Consider the following 22,091-nt stretch of genomic DNA (forward strand, 5'->3'; position numbering starts at 1 on the left):
CACCACAAAGCAGGTAAGTGATTGGTTGGTGAGTATTTCTCTCTTTGTTAAAAACTATAAACCACAGAGTTAAAGTTTTAAGGTCTCTGTGGTGTAGCGGGGACAGTTTGTAAACCAGGGCCCTTAAATATATCATTTAACTGTAGTGAAATTGGTGAGATTCATTTGTTTAATTTAATTGCAATTAATTAAAGGGTAAGTCATGGCAGGACAGCCCGGTGCCGTGGTATGCTCCTCCTGTGCTATGTGGGAACTCAGGGACACTTCCTGTGTCCCTGACAACCATGTGTGCAGGAAGTGTGTCCAGCTGCAGCTACTGGCAGACCACATTACGGTGCTGGAGCAGCGATTGGATACATACTGGACCATTCGCGATGCTGAGGACGTCGTGAATAGCACATTTAATCAGTTGGTCACACCGCAGGTAAAGGTGGCACAGGCAGCGAGGGAACGGGTGACCAACAGGCAGAGTAGTAGGCGCAGGCAGGTAGTGCAGGGGTTCCCTGTGGACATCCCCCTCTCAAACAGTTATACCGCTTTAGATACTGATGGGGGGGATGGCTTACTAGGGGAAGGCAGCAGCAGCCAACTTCCTGGCACCAGGGGTTGGTCTGCTGCACAGGACAGGAGGAAAAAGACTGGGAGAGCTATAGTGATAGGGGATTCTATTGTAAGGGGAATAGATAGGCGTTTCTGCGGCTGCAAACAAGACTCCAGGATGGTGTGTTGCCTCCCTGGTGCAAGGGTCAAGGATGTCTCAGAGCGGCTGCAGAACATTTTGGAAGGGGAGGGTGAACAGCCAGTTGTTGTGGTGCATATAGGTACCAACGATATAGGTAAAAACCGGGATGAGGTCCTAAAAGCTGAATATAGGGAGTTAGGAGGTAAATTAAAAAATAGGACCTCAAAAGGTAGTAATCTCAGGATTGCTACCAGTGCCATGTGCTAGTCAGAGTAGAAATAGAAAGATATTTCAGATGAATACGTGGCTAGAGGAATGGTGCAAGGGGGAGGGATTCAAATTTCTGGGACACTGGAACCGGTTCTGGGGGAGGTGGGACCAGTACAAAACGGACGGTTTGCACCCAGGTAGGGCCAGGACCAATGTCCTAGGGGGAGTGTTTGCTAGTGCTCTGGGGGAGGGTTTAAACAAAAATGGCAGGGGGTTGGGAACCTGAGCAGAGAGACAGAGGATAGGGAAACAAGGATAAAGGAAAAAGACAGGAAGGAGAAAAACAAAAGTGGCAGGCAGAGAAATCAAGGGTTTAAATCAAACAGGGCCACAGTAAATAATAATTCTAAAAGATCTAAGAGCGTTAAAAAAACAAGCCTGAAGGCTTTGTGTCTTAATGCAAGGAGCATTCGTAATAAGGTGGATGAATTAGCTGCGCAAATAGAGGTAAACTAATATGATATGATTGGGATTACGGAAACATGGCTCCAGGGTGGCCAAGGCTGGGAACTCAATATCCCGGGGTATTCAATATTCAGGAAAGATAGGCAAAAAGGAAAAGGAGGTGGGGTAGCATTGCTGGTTAAAGAGGGGATTAACACAATTGAAAGGAAGGATATTAGCTCTGCTGATGTGGAATCTGTATGGGTAGAACTGAAAAATACCAAGGGGCAGAAAACGTTAGTGGGAGTGGTATATAGACCTCCAAACAGTAATGCGGAGGTCGGGGATGGCATTAAATGGGAAATTAGAGAAGCGTGCAATAAGGGCACAGCAGTTATCATGGGTGACTTTAATTTACATATAGATTGGGCTAACCAAATTAGTAACAATACTGTGGAGGAGGAATTCCTGGAGTGTATACGGGATGGTTTCCTGGACCAATATGTCGAGGAACCAACTAGAGATCAGGCCATCTTAGACTGAGTATTATGTAATGAGAAAGGATTAATTAGCAATCTTGTGCGAGGCCCCTTGGGTCAAAGCGATCATAATATGATAGAATTCTTCATTAAGATGGAGAGTGAAATAGTTGACTCAGAGACTAGGGTCCTGAATTTAAATAAAGGGGACTACGATGGTATGAGGTGCGAGTTGGGTAGGACTGATTGGGGAACGACACTCAAAGGGTTGACGGTGGATGGACAATGGCAAACATTCAAAGATCGCATGGATGAACTACAGAATTTGTTCATCCCAATTTGGCATAAAAATAAAACAAAAAAGGTGACTCAACCGTGGCTAACAAGGGAAATTAGGGATAGCATAAGATCCAAGGAGAGGACATATAAATTGGCCAGAAAAAGCAGTAAACCTGAGGATTGGGAGCAGTTTAGGATTCAACAAAGGAGGACAAAGGGATTAATTAAGAGGGGGAAAATAGAATATGAGAGTAAGCTTGAAGGGAACATAAAAACTGACTGTAAAAGCTTTTATAGATATGTGAAGAGAAAAAGATTGGTGAAGTCAAGCGTAGGTCCCTTGCAGTCAGAATCAGGGGAATTTATAATGGGGAACAAAGAAATGGCTGACCAATTAAATATATACTTTGGTTCTGTCTTCACAAAGGAGGACACAAATAACCTCCCAAAGATGTCGGGGAACATAGGGTCTAATGACAGGGAGGAACTGATAGAAATCAGTATTTGTAGGGAAATGGTGTTAGGGAAATTGATGGGATCGAGGGCCGATAAATCCCCAGGGCCTGATAATCTACATCCTAGGGTACTTAAGGAAGTGGCCCTAGAAATAGTAGATGCATTGCGGGTCATCTTCCAAAATTCGATAGACTCTGGAACAGTACCCATGGATTGGAGGGTAGCTAATGTTACCCCACCGTTCAAAAAGGGTGGTAGAGAGAAAACGGGGAATTACAGACCGGTAAGCCTGACATCGGTAGTGGGGAAAATGCTAGAGTCCATTATAAAGGATGTAATAGCGGAGCACTTGGAAAACAGTGACCGGATCGGACAAAGTCAACATGGATTTACAAAAGGTAAATCGTGCTTGACTAATCTACTGGAATTTTTTGAGGATGTAACTGGTAAAATAGATAAGGGAGAACCAGTGGATGTGGTGTATTTGGATTTTCAAAAGGCTTTCGATAAGGTCCCGCATAAGAGATTAGCGTGTAAAATTAAGGCACATGGGATTGGGGGCAAGGTATTGACTTGGATAAAGAGCTGGTTGGCAGACAGAAAGCAAAGAGTTGGAATAAACGGCTCTTTTTCCGAGTGGCAGGCAGTGACTAGTGGGGTACCGCAGGGATCGGTCCTTGGACCCCAGCTATTCACAATATATATTAATGATCTGGATGAGGGAACTAGATGTAATATCTCCAAGTTTGCAGACGACACAAAGCTGGGTGGGCATGTGTGCTGTGAGGAGGATACCGAGAAACTCCAGTATGATTTGGACAGGTTGGGTGATTGGGCAAAAGCATAGCAGATGCAATATAACGTGGATAAATGCGAGGTTATCCATTTTGGTGTCAAAAACAGGAAGGCAGATTATTATCTGAATGGCAATAGATTGGGAGAAGGGGAAGTGCAACGAGACCTGGGTGTCCTTGTGCACCAGTCGTTGAAGGTAAGCATGCAGGTGCAGCAGGCGGGTAAGAAGACAAATGGTATGTTGGCCTTCATAGCGAGAGGGTTTGAGTACAGGAACAAGGATGTCTTGCTGCAGTTGTACAGGGCCTTGGTGAGACCACATCTGGAGTATTGTGTGCAGTTTTGGTCACCATATCTGAGGAAGGATGTTCTTGCTATGGAAGGAGTGCAGCGAAGATTCACCAGGCTGATACCTGGGATGGCAGGAATGACGTATGAGGAGAGATTGGGTCGATTGGAGAGGGTACAGTGCAGATACACCAGAATGATATCAGAGCTTAAAGAAGTAAATTAAAGACAGGATGCATAAACTTGGTTTGTATTCCCTTGACTTTAGAAGATTATGGGGTGATCTAATCGGGGTGTTTAAAATGATAAAGGGATTTGATAGATACAGAGAAGCTATTTCCTCTGGTGTCCCACAAGGATCAGTCCTAGGACCACTGTTGTTCACAATTTACATTCACAATTTAGACATTGGAATCAAAAACACAATTTCTAAATTTGCAGAGGACACCAATGTTTTTTTTTGTTGGGGGGGGGGGGGGGGGGGGGAGGAGGGGAAATAGTCAATATTGAGGAGGACTGCAACAAATTACAAGACGACATTAATAAACTTGCAGAATGGGCATATAACTGGCAAATGAATTTCAACACAGATAAATGTGAGGTATTACATTTTGGTAAGAAAAATAAGGTCAGATATTACTTGGAAAATAAGAATCTAAATGGGACAGAGGAGCAGAGGGATCTGGAACTACAAATACACAAATCACTAAAAATAGTGACATAAGGTCATAAAATAAACAACCCAAGCACTAGGGTTTATTTCTAGAGGGATAGAATTAAAAAGTAGAGAAGTTACGCTAAACTTTTATCGACCCTTGGTTAGACCACACTTGGAGTACTGTGTACAGTTCTGATCGCCACATTACAAAAAGGATATAGTGGCACTCGAGAGGGTGCAAATTTTTTTTTTTTTTTTTTTAAAACAAGGATGATAGCAGAAATGCGAGGTCATACCTATCAGGAAAGGATGAACAGGCTGGGTCTTTTTTCTCTTGAAAAGAGAAGGCTGATGGGGTCACCTAATAGAGGTCTTTAAAATTATGAAAGATTTTGTTGATAAGAGTAGACACAGAGTGCTTCCACTTGTGGGGAAGAGCAAAACTTGAGGTCATCAATGTAAGATAGTCACCAAGAAATCAAATAGGGAATTCAGAAGAAACTTCTTTACCCAGAGTGGGGAGAATGTGGAACTTGGAGTGGTTGAGGGTGTGTATGTGTTTTATATACATCATTCAAGGGGAGGCTAGATAAGCATATGAGAAGAGAACAGAGGGTTATGCTGATAGAGTTAGATGAGGAAGGATGGGAGGAGGCTCAAGTGAAGCATAAACACCGGCATGGACTGGTTGGACCGAATGGCCTGTTTCTGGGTTGTATACTCTATGTAATCCAAAACAATGGGACATCATCTTGAAATTAGAGCTAGATGATTTAGGAGTGAAACCAGGAAGCCCTTTTTCACAGAGGGAGGTGTAAATGTGGAACTCTCCCTCCCCCCACAAGGCTCTGGATGCTGGGTCAACTGAAATTTTCAAGGCTGAAATTAATATATTTTTGTTAGGTGAGGATATCAAGGGATATGGAGCAAAGGTGGGTAAATGGAGTTGAAGTGGCAAAACCGGCACAAAGGGGCTGAATGGCCTACTGCTGTTCTCATGTTATGTTCCCAAACTAATTATCCTTAGGTCAGCCCGAGTAATATTGCCAATGAATGACAAATTAGTAGTAGCTGTGTGCTGCAAATCCACACTCACTCGCAACTGAACTGAGACTGTTGAATATACATGTTTTTAAGACTGCTGAGTAGATCTAGAATAGGGGAGCAAGGGGGTGGACAGGAATTGGAGAAATAGCAATGAGAAACATGGTAGTTCTTATAATAATTCATAAAATGTCAGCACCTTTGATCAATATGATGGCAATGATACGAATGCCACAGTGGAACTGCAAATTCCAACTGCGAGATTCACCGGCTAGAACTGCAGATGTCATTTTGGAGCACAACGATTTCAACTATATTGTGAAGAACAAAAATTCATATAGCTCTGAAATCTTACTGAAAACCAGAAAACTTTTTACTGTCACCTTTGCTGTAACTTTCTTTTGACTGACAATTAACATCGATCAGACATAAAAACAAGACATACTCATGAGTCAGTCACTGTCCATACCACCATATCTAAACAAGATACAAGGGTCTCAAGTGCTGCTCCGTCTAGTCTAAATAAATATCATGCTGAATATTGACCTAAATGTTTTGTGCTCACCTTCTGAGCCTTTTAAGATTAAGGACTGCTGGTTCTAAATTACATTACAATCCTGTAAATCCCAGTAACTTGTTTTGTGAGTTAAAAACCACAAACTGACCATTAATGATGATGTTTCCAAGACTCCCATGTATTTTCATAAAACTTCCCACTTTGGTAATCAGATGGCTCTTAGTATGCTTATTTTCTTCCTCAAATATTTAAAAATAAAAGTTCCCACATCAGACACTACTTTTGGTTCAAGAGACCAGATGAGTCACACCCAGCCCCATGTCAACATTCTTCAGCTAACTCTCCGAAATTGCACCACAAGTCGCACAGAATGACCCCCTCTGAACATCCCACACCGGTCAGTGACTAGGTGATAAGTCATTTGCAATCGAGAATTCACAAGATGCATAATTCTGGGAGTGGCAGAAGAACATGTGTAACCCAGATCCTGTCTACAGTTTAGTCTCAGAACCCTTGAAGTCAAATCTTGTTTTGTATTATTGGCTCCTCCTAAAGGACTCAGACAGGATACATTTTAGTAAGATGCAACTACCACGTATCCCTGACCATTCCCTTAGAGAGAGTTCCTCAATATACCATAGGCATTCAAAACCACAAATCACAAGACAGTGACACGAATAAGCAGGAAGCAAAGAGAGGATATTCCAATGAGGGACTGTTAATCACACAAGTGACACAAAATGATACTCCAATAAGGTGGTCAGATCTTCTAAACAATCTGATTGTAGTACAATATATATTTTTAAAACAACTCATGTTACTTTATAGAGTAGGACCATCCTATAAGAAATAGGAGCAGGAGTAGGCCATTTGGCCCTTCGAGCCTGTTCTGCCATTCAATGATCTCAACTCACTTTCCTGCACTATCCCCATATCACTTGATTTCCTTAATATTCAAAAATCTATCGATCTCAGTCTTGAATATACTCAACGACTGAGCCTCCACAGCCCTCTGGGGTAGAGAATTCCAAACATTCACCACCCTCTCATTGAAGAACATTTTCCTCATCTCAGCAGTAAATGGCCGACCCCTTATTCTGAGATTGTGAAACCTGGTTCTAGACTCCCCAGCCAGGGGAAACATCCTCCCTGCATCTACCCTGTCAAGCTCTGTAAGAATTTTGTATGTTTCAATGAGATCACCTCTCATTCTTCTAAACTCATAGGCCCAGTCTACTCAATCTCTCCTCATAGGACAATCCCGCCATCCCAGGAACCAGTCTGGTGAACTTTCGTTACACCCCCTCTATGGCAAGAATATCCTTCCTTTGGTAAGGAGACCCAAACTGTACACAATACTCCAGGTGTGGTCTCACCAGGGCCCTGTATAATTGCAGTAATACATCTTTACTCTTACACTCAAAACCTATTGTAATAAAGGGGGGAGGAGGCCTCGGGTCCCGGTGGAGGGGCTTGGGTTCACAGGGTTGTTAGCACTGGGCACCGATCTGCCCTCTGCAGAGGCCGCTGTTGGCGAGCACTGGGCACCGATCTGCCCTCTGCAGAGGCCGCTGTTGGCGAGCACTGGGCACCGAGCTGCCCTCTGCAGAGGCCGCTGTTGGCGAGCACGGGGCACCGAGCTGCCCGCTGCAGAGGCCGCTGTTGGCGAGCACGGGGCACCCAGCTGCCCTCTGCAGAGGCCGGTGTTGGCGAGCACTGGGCACCCAGCTGCCCTCTGCAGGGGCCGCTGTTGGCGAGCACGGGGCACCCAGCTGCCCTCTGCAGGGGCCGGTGTTGGCGAGCACGGGGGTACCGAGCTGCCCTCTGCAGGGGCCGGTGTTGGCGAGCACGGGGTACCGAGCTGCCCTCTGCAGAGGCCGCTGTTGGCGAGCACGGGGCACCCAGCTGCCCTCTGCAGAGGCCGCTGTTGGCGAGCACTGGGCACCCAGCTGCCCTCTGCAGGGGCCGCTGTTGGCGAGCACGGGGCACCGAGCTGCCCTCTGCAGGGGCCGGTGTTGGCGAGCACTGGGTACCGAGCTGCCCTCTGCAGGGGCCGGTGTTGGCGAGCACGGGGCACCGAGCTGCCCTCTGCAGGGGCCGGTGTTGGCGAGTACGGGGCACCGAGCTGCCCTCTGCAGGGGCCGGTGTTGGCGAGCACGGGGCACCGAGCTGCCCTCTGCAGGGGCCGCTGTTGGCGAGCACGGGGCACCGAGCTGCCCTCTGCAGGGGCCGCTGTTGGCGAGCACGGGGCACCGAGCTGCCCTCTGCAGGGGCCGCTGTTGGCGAGCACGGGGCACCGAGCTGCCCTCTGCAGGGGCCGCTGTTGGCGAGCACGGGGCACCGAGCTGCCACCTGCAGAGGCCGCTGTTGGCGAGCACTGGGCACCGAGCTGCCCCCTGCAGAGGCCGCTGTTGGCGAGCACGGGGCACCCAGCTGCCCCCTGCAGAGGCCGCTGTTGGCGAGCACGGGGCACCCAGCTGCCCCCTGCAGAGGCCGCTGTTGGCGAGCACGGGGCACCCAGCTGCCCTCTGCAGAGGCCGCTGTTGGCGCGCACGGGGCACCGAGCTGCCCTCTGCAGAGGCCGGTGTTGGCGAGCACTGGGTACCGAGCTGCCCTCTGCAGAGGCCAGTGTTGGCGAGCACTGGGCACCGAGCTGCCCTCTGCAGATGCCGGTGTTGGCGAGCACAGGGCACCGAGCTGCCCTCTGCAGAGGCCGGTGTTGGCGAGCACGGGGCACCGAGCTGCCCTCTGCAGAGGCCGGTGTTGGCGAGCACGGGGCACCGAGCTGCCCTCTGCAGGGGCCGCTGTCGGCGAGCACGGGGCACCGAGCTGCCCTCTGCAGAGGCCGCTGTCGGCGAGCACTGGGCACCGAGCTGCCCTCTGCAGGGGCCGCTGTCGGCGAGCACTGGGCACCGAGCTGCCCTCTGCAGAGGTCGCTGTTGGTGACCAACTTTCTCACGAAGTGGGCGAAATGTCCAAGCACGTGACTGAAGGACGGCCCAACGGCTCGGGGACACAAGCAGGCGCGCGCAGCCCGGCTGAGGGAGCACGCGGGGCACTGTCCGCCCATCGCCGATACTGACCCAGGTACAGGACGGTCGGAATGAATCCCCAGCGGATGGCGAACTGTCCGCAACGGAAGACCTGCTGCAGCCGCTGTTTGGTCTCTTTACTCATTTTGACCATTTTTACCGAAAACTCTCGCCGCACTGTCGGCACCAGGAAACACATCAGTGGAATAACAGACACACCGGAAACCGAGGTAAAGGTTCCGCCGATAACAGCGCCACCAACAGCCCAGAGGTGACAGTTCCACCTGCAACTGTGGGTCACAGCGCCACCTACAGTCCAACCATAACAACAACAATAAATAAAAACAGAAAATGCTGGAAATACTCTGGGTCAGGCAGCGTCTGTGGAGAGAGAAACTGTTAACGTTTCAGGTCGATGTCCCCTCGTCAGAACTGGAAAATGTTAGAGATGTAACATAGGGGGAGAGAGAGATATTTTGGGGGAGGGGGAGAGAAATATTTGGGGGGGGAGAGAAATATTTGGGGGGGGAGAGAAATATTTGGGGGGGGTGAATTTTTAGTGTTTTTAGTGTTTAAAGTGGGGGAAAAAAAGGTTCATTTCAAGTTTAAAAAGGTTTTAAAGTTAAATTTAGTTCTAGTTAAGTTAGTTTAGTTTGTTTAGTTAAGTTTAAGTTTAGTTTAGTCTAGATTAAGTAAGGAAGGAAAAGACCACCAAAGAGACCACCAAAGGAAAAAAAACCAGAGGAAATTAGAAAAAAAAAGCCAAAGAAAAAAAAGAAATAAGGGAAAAATAAATATACAAACCAAAGAACAGCGGCCGCACGGGGCCACAGCAGCAGCAGAAGCGAGGTGACTCGGCCGCATCGGGAACCGAGGCGCGAAGGCCGCACGGAGACGCAGCCGGAGCGAGGAGACTCGGGGAGGCCGCTTCGGGAAACGAGGCGAATCGGGGAGGCCGCACGGAGACGCAGCGGCAGCCGGAACGAGGTGACTCGGGGAGCCCGAGCGGCGAACGAGACACGGCCCGATCGGCGGCCGCAGTCCAGCACCCGAGCGACGACCGCAGTCCAGCACCCGAGCGACGGCCGCAGTCCAGCACCCGAGCGACGACCGCAGTCCAGCACCCGAACGGCGAACGAGGCACAGCCCGAGCGGCGGCTGGGCTAGAAAGCCCGGGAAAGGCCCGAGGAGCCAGGCCCAGAGACCTCTGAGGAGAAGGGGAGCAACCAGAAGGCTTCCAGAAGCAAACCAAGACTGTGAGTACAGGGCCCAGGGAGGAAGACTGAAGCCAGGGAAAGGCCCGAGGAGCCAGGCCGAGACAGAGGCACAGAGACCTCTGAGGGGGGAGGGGAACAGCCCGAAGGCACCGGGAAACAGCGGCTCACAGACCCAGACCTGAGAAGGGTGAACCCAGAAGCCGAGGCCCAGGGACCACGGGGTCGGAGAGGGGGACCGGGAAAGTTTGCGAACAGGGAGAGGGAAACACCAAACCCGGGGCCCCAGAAAAGCTTATTCTAAGATCAACAATACTTTACCAAAAATGAGCGAATCAGAAGATCCACAACAGCCCCGCTTCCAGATTCCCCCCAACACCGCAAAAAAAGCTATAAAAGCGATCAAGCATGAGCAGATGAGAGAAAAACCAGAAACACTTTTTGCTGACTGTTACAACAATGGGACAAAAAGTAACCTCATTTTCTACTCAGATCAGCCAGTGGCTTGGATCACAGCAATAAAATCACACTATACCAATGTTAAGCTAGAAAATACCGCAAATGGGTCCATAATGAAAATTAACACACCAGGAGACAGTTCAACTACGACGGTCAACGCGTACAATACCGGAACAATATTAGTGCAAGGCAACCTCGACAAATTTGCAACGGCCTTCAGGACACTGAAAAAATTAACTAAGGGGGGAAGGAACAGCCCCAGAGTGGCCCGCACTCCCCCCAACATTGACAACTTACCAGGAGAAAATCTGCCTGGTCAGGAGGTGAACGAGCCACACAGTTCAAACCAGACACTAACCCCAGGGAACCACAGCCACACGATACAACTGACAAACCCCAGCATAACTACCAGGGAGGAAGCCACACAAGATAAATTTAATCAATTAGAGATAGAGATGGTTAAACTTAGAGAGGACTTCCTCAAAATGAATGACGATCAAAATCAGGAGAGGGAGAGACACAAGAGAGAGCTGAAGCTACTTGAGAACCAAGTGAATCTACTTAGGAATCAGGTGAAAGAGCTGCAGGAAAAAGAAGAGAGCCATAGAGGAGAGATAACACCATTAGACCAGCAACCAGAGGCTAGAGATAAGACAAGACAGAGCCGGACGGAACGGCTGCACTCCCACACGGAACAAAAGCAACAGACACACAATACAAGGGGTGCCACACAGACCGACCAGCATACTGATTCGCAATCTTCCCCCACCACCGTGGAACCACAAGCGGGCCGCTCACAAGAGGTACGCACACACCAGACACCCCAGCCCAGCACACACACTATGAGTCCAAGCGAAAGCCACCAGACAGTAAACACAAACAAGGCTGACGTCGTAATACTCATAGACTCAAATGGGAAATTTCTATGGGAGAAAAAGCTATTCCCTAGAAGTAAAGTAGAAAAGATCTGGTGCCCAACAACAAACAGAGCCATGGGATGGCTGACCAAAGCCAGATTAGGCTCCCCCCAACACATAATAATACACACGGGCACAAATGACCTAAAGACCCAACAGAAAGAAGTAGCAACATCGCTCAGAGCAATGATTAGGAAAGCAAGCAGTACATTTCCAAACACTAGAATCACTGTTTCCACAATATTGCCGAGAACAGACTTCAACAACAACACAATTCATGAGATAAATGCCAGCATAGCAAGAGACTGCGAATCAAACCACAACGTACACCTGGCCCAACACCCCACCCTCGATGAGGAATGTCTTTACGACCACGTCCACATCCAAAGGCAAAGAATATCGATCTTTGCTAAAGCCCTGAAGGACGTCGCTTTTAACCGGGTCCATACCCAGACTCCAAGAGGACCCCCCCCCGACCACCAGAGATCAGCGGGGTACATATCAGGAACACTACAAGGACCACCAACACACCAACCGAGACCAGAGAGGATCCCCATGCAAAACAACAATATCAGACCTGCACCACTCCTGTCCCACAGGGGAATAGGACTGCTCCCAGCCAGACAGAGGGAGAGATGCACAGGACGTACGCAATACCTCAGACAGAAACAATCCATTAAGAGACAATAAGCAGATGTGCAGCAGCATCTACTTCCGCCTTATGGATCAAGGACTAATTAATAGAAAGAACTGTAACCAAATTGTATTAACTTTTGTAGACAACTGATGTGATCTTTTTTTTCCCACACTTAGACACGACAAACACGTACCACTCTTTAACCTATCATAGTAAAAGATCAAACTTAACATGAAATCCTTATATATTTCGACCTGGAATATCCAAGGTCTACGCTCTTCACTGCGAGAAGTGAAAAGTAGGACCCCAGAGTTCATAGATGAAACTAAAGACCTAGATATTATCATTTTACAGGAAACTTGGTATAAAGGAAAAGGACACACTGGCTGTCCCCAAGGGTACACTGAGCTGGTGGTCCCCTCCAATAAATTACCAAGTGTAACCCAAGGCAGAGACTCCGGAGGCATACTGATCTGGTTTAAAACAGAACTTAAGAATTACATCAAATTTATAAAAAAGGGCGAAAACCATATGTGGCTCAAACTTGAGAGGGAGATTATCTCAAACACCCAAGATGTTTACATTTGCGCACTTTATATCCCTCCAATCGATTCCCCGTACTTTAAAGAGGACACCTTCTCCAACATGGAGGGGGAAATTATCCAATACCAGGCCCAGGGGAACGTGTTGATCTGTGGGGACCTCAATTCAAGAACGGGCGAAGAACCAGACTTCACCAATAATCAGGGAAACAATTACGTTTTCGGGAATAACCACTTTGACATCCCTTCCCTTCCATACAGGCATAACTGCGACAAGCAGTCAAATACCAACGGAAAACAGCTACTACAGCTCTGTCGAAACCTGGGTCTGTACATTGTCAATGGTAGGTTCATAGGAGACCTCCTAGGAAGATCGACCTATTGCTCACCTCTTGGCTGCAGCACAGTAGACTATATGATTACAGACTTAGACCCATCCTCTTTCAGAGCATTCACAGTCAAACCACAAACAACACTGTCAGATCACAGTCAAATTACTATGTTCCTCAAAAAGACAGAAACAAACAACATAGAAACACAACCCAGTAAACTGTACAACACCAAAAAATCGTACAGATGGGCCAAAAACGACACGGAAAAATACCAGAAAACAATTAGCAATGCATCAACTCAAGCTCTCTTAGACACCTTTCTGGATAACATATACACTCACAATAAAGAAGGCGTAAACCGGGCAGTTAGTAAACTAAACAATATTTTTGATAATTTGGCAACAAATGCAAACTTGAAAGCTCGCAAGAACAAACCCAAAACAAAAAACTATGAAAAATGGTTTGACCGAGATTGCCATAACATGAGGAAAAAACTTAGAAAAATATCAAACCAAAAACACAGACATCCAGAAAACGAGGAACTGCGCCTTACTTATTGTCAGACACTAACACAATACAGAAACACACTCAGAACCAAAAAAGAGCAATATATTAAGAATACACTCAGCTCCATGGAGGAATCCATTGATTCCAATTGTTTCTGGGAAAACTTGAAAACACTACACAAAAAACAACACGACGATTTGGCCATTCAAAATGGGGACACATGGGTAAACCACTTTGAAAAATTATACCAGAAAAACACACTAAGACCAGAGCAACACCAAATATGCAAAAAACTGGAAAAGCTAGAAATGGCCATAAAAGATAACCAAAACCCGCTGGACGCCATAATAACAGAAAAAGAACTTCTTGAAAAACTCAAGGACCTGCGACCAGGAAAAGCCTGCGGGACAGACGGCATACTAAACGAGATGATTAAACACACAGACAACAAAATGAAACTGGCTATCCTAAAACTCTTCAACTTGGTTCTGAGTGTTGGTTATTTCCCTGATATCTGGAACAAAGGACTCATAACGCCCATATACAAAAGTGGGGACAAAATCGACCCAAACAACTATCGAGGCATCTGTGTAAACAGTAACCTGGGGAAGGTATTCTGTAGCATCATAAACAAAAGACTTATAAACTTCCTTGAGGAGCACAATGTCTTGAGTAAAAGCCAAATTGGATTCTTGCCAAACTATAGAACATCCGATCATATCTTCACCCTACAGACCCTAATTGACAAACACGTTCACCATAACAAAAGCAAAATCTACGCATGCTTTGTAGATTTCCAGAAGGCTTTCGACTCCATCTGGCATGACGGTTTATTCCTGAAACTTATCGAAAGCGGGGTAGGAGGGAAAACATATGATGTAATTAAATCAATGTATACAAACAACAAATGTGCAGTTAAAATTGGAGACAAACAAACAAAATACTTCCCACAGGGGCGGGGGGGTGACGCAGGGCTCGCCAATCTCACCGACACTCTTTAATATTTACATAAATGGATTGGCAAAACTACTTGAACAATCTACAGCACCCGGCCTCACCCTATATGAATCCAAGGTTAAATTCCTCCTCTATGCAGACGACCTGGTTCTGCTGTCACCTACTAAAGAGGGGCTACAGCAAAACCTGGACCTGCTGGAGTCGTACTGCCAGACTTGGGCCCTGACAATAAATCCCCAAAAAACCAAAGTCCTTGTGTTCCAGCAAAGATCCAAACATCAGGGACCCAAAATAAATTTCACAGTAGGAACAACCAAAATTGAACAAACCACTAACTACACATACTTGGGCTTAAAAATCAGTTCTACGGGAAACTTCAAACTGGCTGTGAATGAACTGAAGGAGAAAGCAAGAAGGGCTTTCTATGCCATCAAAAAATCAATCCAAATAGAAATCCCAATTAGCATTTGGCTCAAAATTTTCAAATCAGTAATTGAACCAATTGCACTCTATGGCAGTGAGGTATGGGGACCGCTAACTCAACAAGAATTTGCAAAATGGGACAAACACCCAATTGAGATCCTACATGCAGAATTCTGTAAAAGTATCCTCCAGACTCAAAGGAAAACAGTAAACAATGCATGCAGGGCGGAACTAGGCCAATATCCATTAATAATCACTATCCAAAAAAGAGCCACCAAATTTTGGAATCACCTACAAATGAGCAATCCCCAATGCTATCACTACGACGCCCTGAAATGCCAAGAGCTGACCATAAAGAAGAATACCCTCAGTCAACTAGTCCTGGGACTCAGTGAAGTAACTACTAACAATACTAACAATAACCAGCCCCAGGACAGTGATAGGGTAACACAAAGAATTCGACCCAACACAATCGTCGCTAAGCAAAAGGAAAAATATCTGACATATTGGGCAGAAACAACAAAAACCCAAAGCAAACTCAATTGCTACTTGGCCCTAAACAGACAATACAACATAGCTGATTACCTGACCATGGTAAAGGATAACAAACTGAGAAGAACCTTGACAAGGTACAGACTTAGCGAACATAGCCTAGCGATCGAAAAAGGCAGACACAGGCAGACCAGGCTGCCAAGAGAGGACAGGATATGCTCTCACTGCAGTCAGGGAGTGGTGGAGACAGAGATGCACTTCCTCACAGCTTGTGGAAAATATCAGGGCATCAGGGAGAATTTCTACCAAAAATTCTCACAAATATGCCCTGATTTCAGAAATCTGAATGACAACCAAAAACTCCCATTCCTACTGGGAGAGGAGAGAAGCTGTATAACACTGGCGGCACACTATGTTACAGCTTGCCATGAACAGAGGGACAACCAGTAAACTAAGAAAAGAATATATATAAACAATGCGAATGTATATTTATACACTCAGGGATATACCTGTTTATACACTGTATGAATAGAACTGCGTTTATGTGCTAAACCATAAATGTATTTTGATGCTTTGGCAACATAAGATGTAACTTATCATGCCAATAAAGCGATTTGAATTGTGAATTGTGAATTGTGTGGGGGGGGGTGGGTGGGTGGGGGTTGGGTGGGGGTGGGTGGGGGGGTGGGGAGGGGGAGAGAGATATTTTGGGGGGGGAGGGGGAGAGAGATATTTTGGGGGGGGAGGGGGAGAGAGATATTTCGGGGGGGGAGGGGAGAGAGATATTTTGGGGGGGGGGGGAGGGGGAGAGAGATATTTTGGGGGGGAGGGGGAGAGAGATATTTTGGGGGGGAGGGGGAGAGAGATATTTTGGGGGGGGAGGGGAGAGAGATATTTTGGGAGGGGAGGGGGAGAGAGATATTTTGGGGGGGGAGGGGGAGAGAGATATTTTGGGGGGGAGGGGGAGAGAGATATTTTGGGGGGGGTGAGGGGGAGAGAGATATTTTGGGGGGGGGAGGGGGAGAGAGATATTTTGGGGGGGAGGGGGAGAGAGATATTTTGGGGGGGGAGGGGGAGAGAGATATTTTGGGGGGGAGGGGGAGAGAGATATTTTGGGGGGGAGGGGGAGAGAGATATTTTGGGGGGGGAGGGGGAGAGAGATATTTTGGGGGGGAGGGGGAGAGAGATATTTTGGGGGGGAGGGGGAGAGAGATATTTTGGGGAGGGGGAGAGAGATATTTTGGGGGGGAGGGGGAGAGAGATATTTGGGGGGGGGAGGGGGAGAGAGATATTTTGGGGGGGAGGGGGAGAGAGATATTTTGGGGGGGGAGGGGGAGAGAGATATTTGGGGGGGGAGGGGGAAGAGAGATATTTTGGGGGGAGAGGGGGAGAGAGATATTTTGGGGGGGAGAGAGATATTTTGGGGGGGGGAGGGGGAGATATATTTTGGGGGGGAGGGGGAGAGAGATATATTTGGGGGGGGGAGGGGGAGAGAGATATTTTGGGGGGGGAGGGGGAGAGAGATATTTTGGGGGGGAGGGGGAGAGAGATATTTTGGGGGGGAGGGGGAGAGAGATATTTTGGGGGGGAGGGGGAGAGAGATATTTTGGGGGGGAGGGGGAGAGAGATATTTTTTTGGGGGGAGGGGGAGAGAGATATTTTGGGGGGGAGGGGGAGAGAGATATTTTGGGGGGGAGGGGGAGAGAGATATTTTGGGAGGGGGAGAGAGATATTTTGGGGGGGAGGGGGAGAGAGATATTTTGGGGGGGAGGGGGAGAGAGATATTTTGGGGGGGAGGGGGAGAGAGATATTTTGGGGGGGAGGGGGAGAGATATTTTGGGGGGGGAGGGGGAGAGAGATATTTTGGGGGGGGAGGGGGAGAGAGATATTTTGGGAGGGGGAGAGAGATATTTTGGGGGGGAGGGGGAGAGAGATATTTTGGGGGGGAGGGGGAGAGAGATATTTTGGGGGGGAGGGGGAGAGAGATATTTTGGGGGGGGAGGGGGAGAGAGATATTTTGGGGGGGAGGGGGAGAGAGATATTTGGGGGGGGGAGGGGGAGAGAGATATTTTGGGGGGGAGGGGGAGAGAGATATTTTGGGGGGGGAGGGGAGGGGGAGAGAGATATTTTGGGGGGGAGGGGGAGAGAGATATTTTGGGGGGGGAGGGGGAGAGAGATATTTTGGGGGGGGAGGGGGAGAGATATATTTTGGGGGGGAGGGGGAGAGATATTTTGGGGGGGAGGGGGGAGAGAGATATTTTGGGGGGGAGGGGGAGAGAGATATTTTGGGGGGGGAGGGGGAGAGAGATATTTTGGGGGGGAGGGGGAGAGAGATATTTTGGGGGGGGAGGGGGAGAGAGATATTTTGGGGGGGGAGGGGAAGAGAGATATTTTGGGGGGGAGGGGGAGAGAGATATTTTGGGGGGAGGAGGGGGAGAGAGATATTTTGGGGGGGGAGGGGGAGAGAGATATTTTGGGGGGGGAAGGGGGAGAGAGATATTTTGGGGGGGAGGGGGAGAGAGATATTTTGGCGGGGAGGGGGAGAGAGCTATTTTGGGGGGGAGGGGGATATTTTGGGGGGAGGGGGAGAGAGCTATTTTGGGGGGAGGGGGAGAGAGCTATTTTGGGGGGGAGGGGGAGAGAGCTATTTTGGGGGGGAGAGAACTATTTTGGGGGGGAGAGGGAGAGAGCTATTTTGGGGGGGAGGGGGAGAGAGCTATTTTGGGGGGGAGGGGAGAGAGCTATTTTGGGGGGGAGGGGGAGAGAGCTATTTTGGGGGGGGAGGGGAGTGAGCTATTTGGGGGGGAGGGGGAGAGAGCTATTTTGGGGGGGAGGGGGAGAGAGCTATTTTGGGGGGGAGGGGGAGAGAGCTATTTTGGGGGGGAGGGGGAGAGAGCTATTTTGGGGGGGAGTGGGAGAGAGCTATTTTGGGGGGGGAGTGGGAGAGAGCTATTTTGGGGGGGAGGGGGAGAGAGCTATTTTGGGGGGGAGGGGGAGAGAGCTATTTTGGGGGGGAGGGGGAGAGAGCTATTTTGGGGGGGAGGGGGAGAGAGCTATTTGGGGGGGAGGGGGAGAGAGCTATTTTGGGGGGAGGGGGAGAGAGCTATTTTGGGGGGGAGGGGGAGAGAGCTATTTTGGGGGGGAGGGGAGAGAGCTATTTTGGGGGGGAGGGGGAGAGAGCTATTTTGGGGGGGAGGGGGAGAGAGCTATTTTGGGGGGGAGGGGGAGAGAGCTATTTTGGGGGGGAGGGGGAGAGAGCTATTTTGGGGGGCAGGGGGAGAGAGCTATTTTGGGGGGGAGGGGGAGAGAGCTATTTTGGGGGGGAGGGGGAGAGAGCTATTTTGGGGGGGAGGGGGAGAGAGCTATTTTGGGGGGGAGGGGGAGAGAGCTATTTTGGGGGGGAGGGGGAGAGAGCTATTTTGGGGGGTGGAGGGGGAGAGAGCTATTTTGGGGGGAGGGGGAGAGAGCTATTTTGGGGGGGAGGGGGAGAGAGCTATTTTGCGGGGGAGGGGGAGAGAGCTATTTTGGGGGGAGGGGGAGAGAGCTATTTTGGGGGGGAGGGGGAGAGAGCTATTTTGGGGGGGAGGGGGAGAGAGCTATTTTGGGGGGGAGGGGGAGAGAGCTATTTTGGGGGGGGAGGGGGAGAGAGCTATTTTGGGGGGGAGGGGTAGAGAGCTATTTTGGGGGGGAGGGGGAGAGAGATATTTTGGGGGGGAGGGGGAGAGAGCTATTTTGGGGGGGAGGGGGAGAGAGCTATTTTGGGGGGAGGGGGAGAGAGCTATTTTGGGGGTGAGGGGGAGAGAGCTATTTTGGGGGGGAGGGGGAGAGAGCTATTTTGGGGGGGAGGGGGAGAGAGCTATTTTGGGGGGGAGGGGGAGAGAGCTATTTTGGGGGGGAGGGGGGAGAGAGCTATTTTGGGGGGGAGGGGGAGAGAGCTATTTTGGGGGGGAGGGGGAGAGCGCTATTTTGGGGGGGAGGGGGAGAGAGCTATTTTGGGGGGGAGGGGGAGAGAGCTATTTTGGGGGGAGGGGGACAGAGCTATTTTGGGGGGAGGGGGAGAGAGCTATTTTGGGGGGGAGGGGGAGAGAGCTATTTTGGGGGGGAGGGGGAGAGAGCTATTTTGCGGGGGAGGGGGAGAGAGCTATTTTGGGGGGGAGGGGGAGAGAGCTATTTTGGGGGGGAGGGGGAGAGAGCTATTTTGGGGGGAGGGGGAGAGAGCTATTTTGGGGGGGAGGGGGAGAGAGCTATTTTGGGGGGGAGGGGGAGAGAGCTATTTTGGGGGGGAGGGGGAGAGAGCTATTTTGGGGGGGAGGGGGAGAGAGCTATTTTGGGGGGAGGGGGAGAGAGCTATTTTGGGGGGGAGGGGGAGAGCGCTATTTTGGGGGGAGGGGGAGAGCGCTATTTTGGGGGGGAGGGGGAGAGCGCTATTTTGGGGGGGAGGGGGGAGAGCGCTATTTTGGGGGGGAGGGGGAGAGCGCTATTTTGGGGGGGAGGGGGAGAGCGCTATTTTGGGGGGGAGGGGGAGAGCGCTATTTTGGGGGGGAGGGGGAGAGAGATATTTTGGGGGGGAGGGGGAGAGCGCTATTTTGGGGGGAGGGGGAGAGAGATATTTTGGGGGGGCAGGGGGAGAGAGATATTTTGGGGGGAGGGGCAGAGAGATATTTGGGGGGCGAGGGGGAGAGAGCTATTTTGGGGGGAGTGGGAGAGAGATATTTGGGGGGGGAGAGAGATATTTTGGGGGGAGGGGGAGAGAGATATTTTGGGGGGGAGGGGGAGAGAGATATTTTGGGGGGGAGGGGGGAGAGAGATATTTTGGGGGGAGGGGGAGAGAGATATTTTGGGGGGGAGGGGGAGAGAGATATTTTGGGGGGGAGGGGGAGAGAGATATTTTGGGGGGGAGGGGGAGAGAGATATTTGGGGGGGAGGGGGAGAGAGATATTTTGGGGGGAGGGGGAGAGAGATATTTTGGGGGGGAGGGGGAGAGAGATATTTTGGGGGGGAGGGGGAGAGAGATATTTTGGGGGCGAGGGGGAGAGAGATATTTTGGGGGCGAGGGGGAGAGAGATATTTTGGGGGGGAGGGGGAGAGAGATATTTTGGGGGCGAGGGGGAGAGAGATATTTTGGGGGCGAGGGGGAGAGAGAGATTTTGGGGGGAGGGGGAGCGAGATATTTTGGGGGGAGGGGGAGAGAGATATTTTGGGGGGAGGGGGAGAGAGATATTTTGGGGGGGAGGGGAGGGGGAGAGAGATATTTTGGGGGGGAGGGGGAGAGCGATATTTTGGGGGGGAGGGGAGAGAGATATTTTGGGGGGGAGGGAGAGAGAGATATTTGGGGGGGGAGGGGAGGGGGAGAGAGATATTTGGGGGGGGGAGAGAGCTATTTTGCGGGGGATGGGGAGAGAGATATTTGGGGGGGGAGAGAGATATTTTGGGGGGGAGGGGGAGAGAGATATTTGGGGGGGAGAGATATATTTGGGGGGGAGAGAGAGATATTTGGGGGGGAGAGAGATATTTGGGGGGAGAGAGATATATTTGGGGGGAGAGAGATATATTTGGGGGGGAGAGATATCTTTGGGGGGGAGAGAGATATATTTGGGGGGGAGAGATATATTTGGGGGGGGAAGAGAGATATATTTGGGGAGGGGAAGAGAGATATATTTTGGGGGGGAGAGAGATATATTTTGGGGGGAGAGAGATATATTTGGGGGGGAGAGAGATATATTGGGGGGTGAGAGAGATATATTTGCGGGGAAGAGAGATATATTTGGGGGGAGAGAGATATATTTGGGGGGGAGAGAGATATATTTGGGGGGGAAGAGAGATATATTTGGGGGGGAAGAGAGATATATTTGGAGGGGGAAGAGAGATATATTTTGGGGGGAGAGAGATATATTTTGGGGGGGAGAGAGAGATATATTTGGGGGGGGTGGTGTTGTGTATGCACCTTTAAGGGAATAACTGGTTTTAGACTGCAGTACCGGCAGTGACCACCCCTGTATAAAAGGCCCTAGCAGGCTTCTGTATTTCAGTCTGACGCTGCCTCCTGTTCAGTAAAGTACCTGTTAAACTGTTCTCCCGATGTCCGTGTATTATTGAGGCATGGACTTTACAGTGGCGACGAGTAAGTTCGAACTCACCTGCAGTGTGGCTTCATCTCACAGGGATCTCGCCTGAGAGGAGGGTCCTGGAAGGTCGTAGTCTGAGCAACGGGCGTCGACCGAGGGCAACCGCCCAAAAAATTCATCGGTGTTCGGAGAATTGCGGGAGAGACTGTGGAGAGCTGTGCTTGGCTCCCCAGTTAAGGTGTTCCAGCAAATCGTGCTGGTAGCAGGTAGCGTACGCTGACCCTTCCGGACTGCGGCGGGCTCAAGCTCGATCGAGCGACTCTACAAAATGGGCCGCGCAGCATCGCCGGGAAAAGAAACGAGAGAGAGGGTGGAGCGCACAGGGCGCGGTCGGTGCTCAAGAACAGGGCAGCGGAGAGAAACTAAACGGGGGGGAAGGAAAGCGAGACGCGCCGAAGCTGCGGGTCGCCGCCATTACCCCGTAGAACGCTAGGAGCAGCGTGGCAGCAAGGGGAAGAAGCAAAAGCGCGGGTGGCGCCATTTTATCCCGTTGGGGAAGAAGCAAAAGCGCGGGAGGAGCCATTTAAAATCACCCAAGATGCCGAAAAGTGGCAGTATCACTGCTTTCGACAACGAGGTAGAAGACTGGACCACGTATGTGG

At 49.9% G+C, this 22,091-nt stretch overlaps 1 protein-coding gene across 1 annotated transcript in view; it reads right to left on the minus strand.

Moving 5' to 3' along the window:
* tomm7 (translocase of outer mitochondrial membrane 7 homolog (yeast)) overlaps positions 1-9,136 on the minus strand; it is a 62,740-nt gene extending 53,604 nt beyond the window's left edge. Inside the window, exon 1 of the mRNA XM_085988456.1 lies at positions 8,936-9,136. Within this exon, the coding sequence (XP_085844582.1) occupies positions 8,936-9,083 (148 nt within the window). The 5' untranslated portion in view covers positions 9,084-9,136. The remainder of the gene's footprint in view (positions 1-8,935) is intronic.
* Between the last annotated feature and the right edge of the window lie 12,955 nt (positions 9,137-22,091).

This window comes from Somniosus microcephalus, chromosome 5, assembly GCF_052327205.1.
Source record: "Somniosus microcephalus isolate GS21.2 chromosome 5, FLI_Smic_1.0, whole genome shotgun sequence".
Classification (NCBI taxonomy): Eukaryota; Metazoa; Chordata; class Chondrichthyes; order Squaliformes; family Somniosidae; genus Somniosus; species Somniosus microcephalus.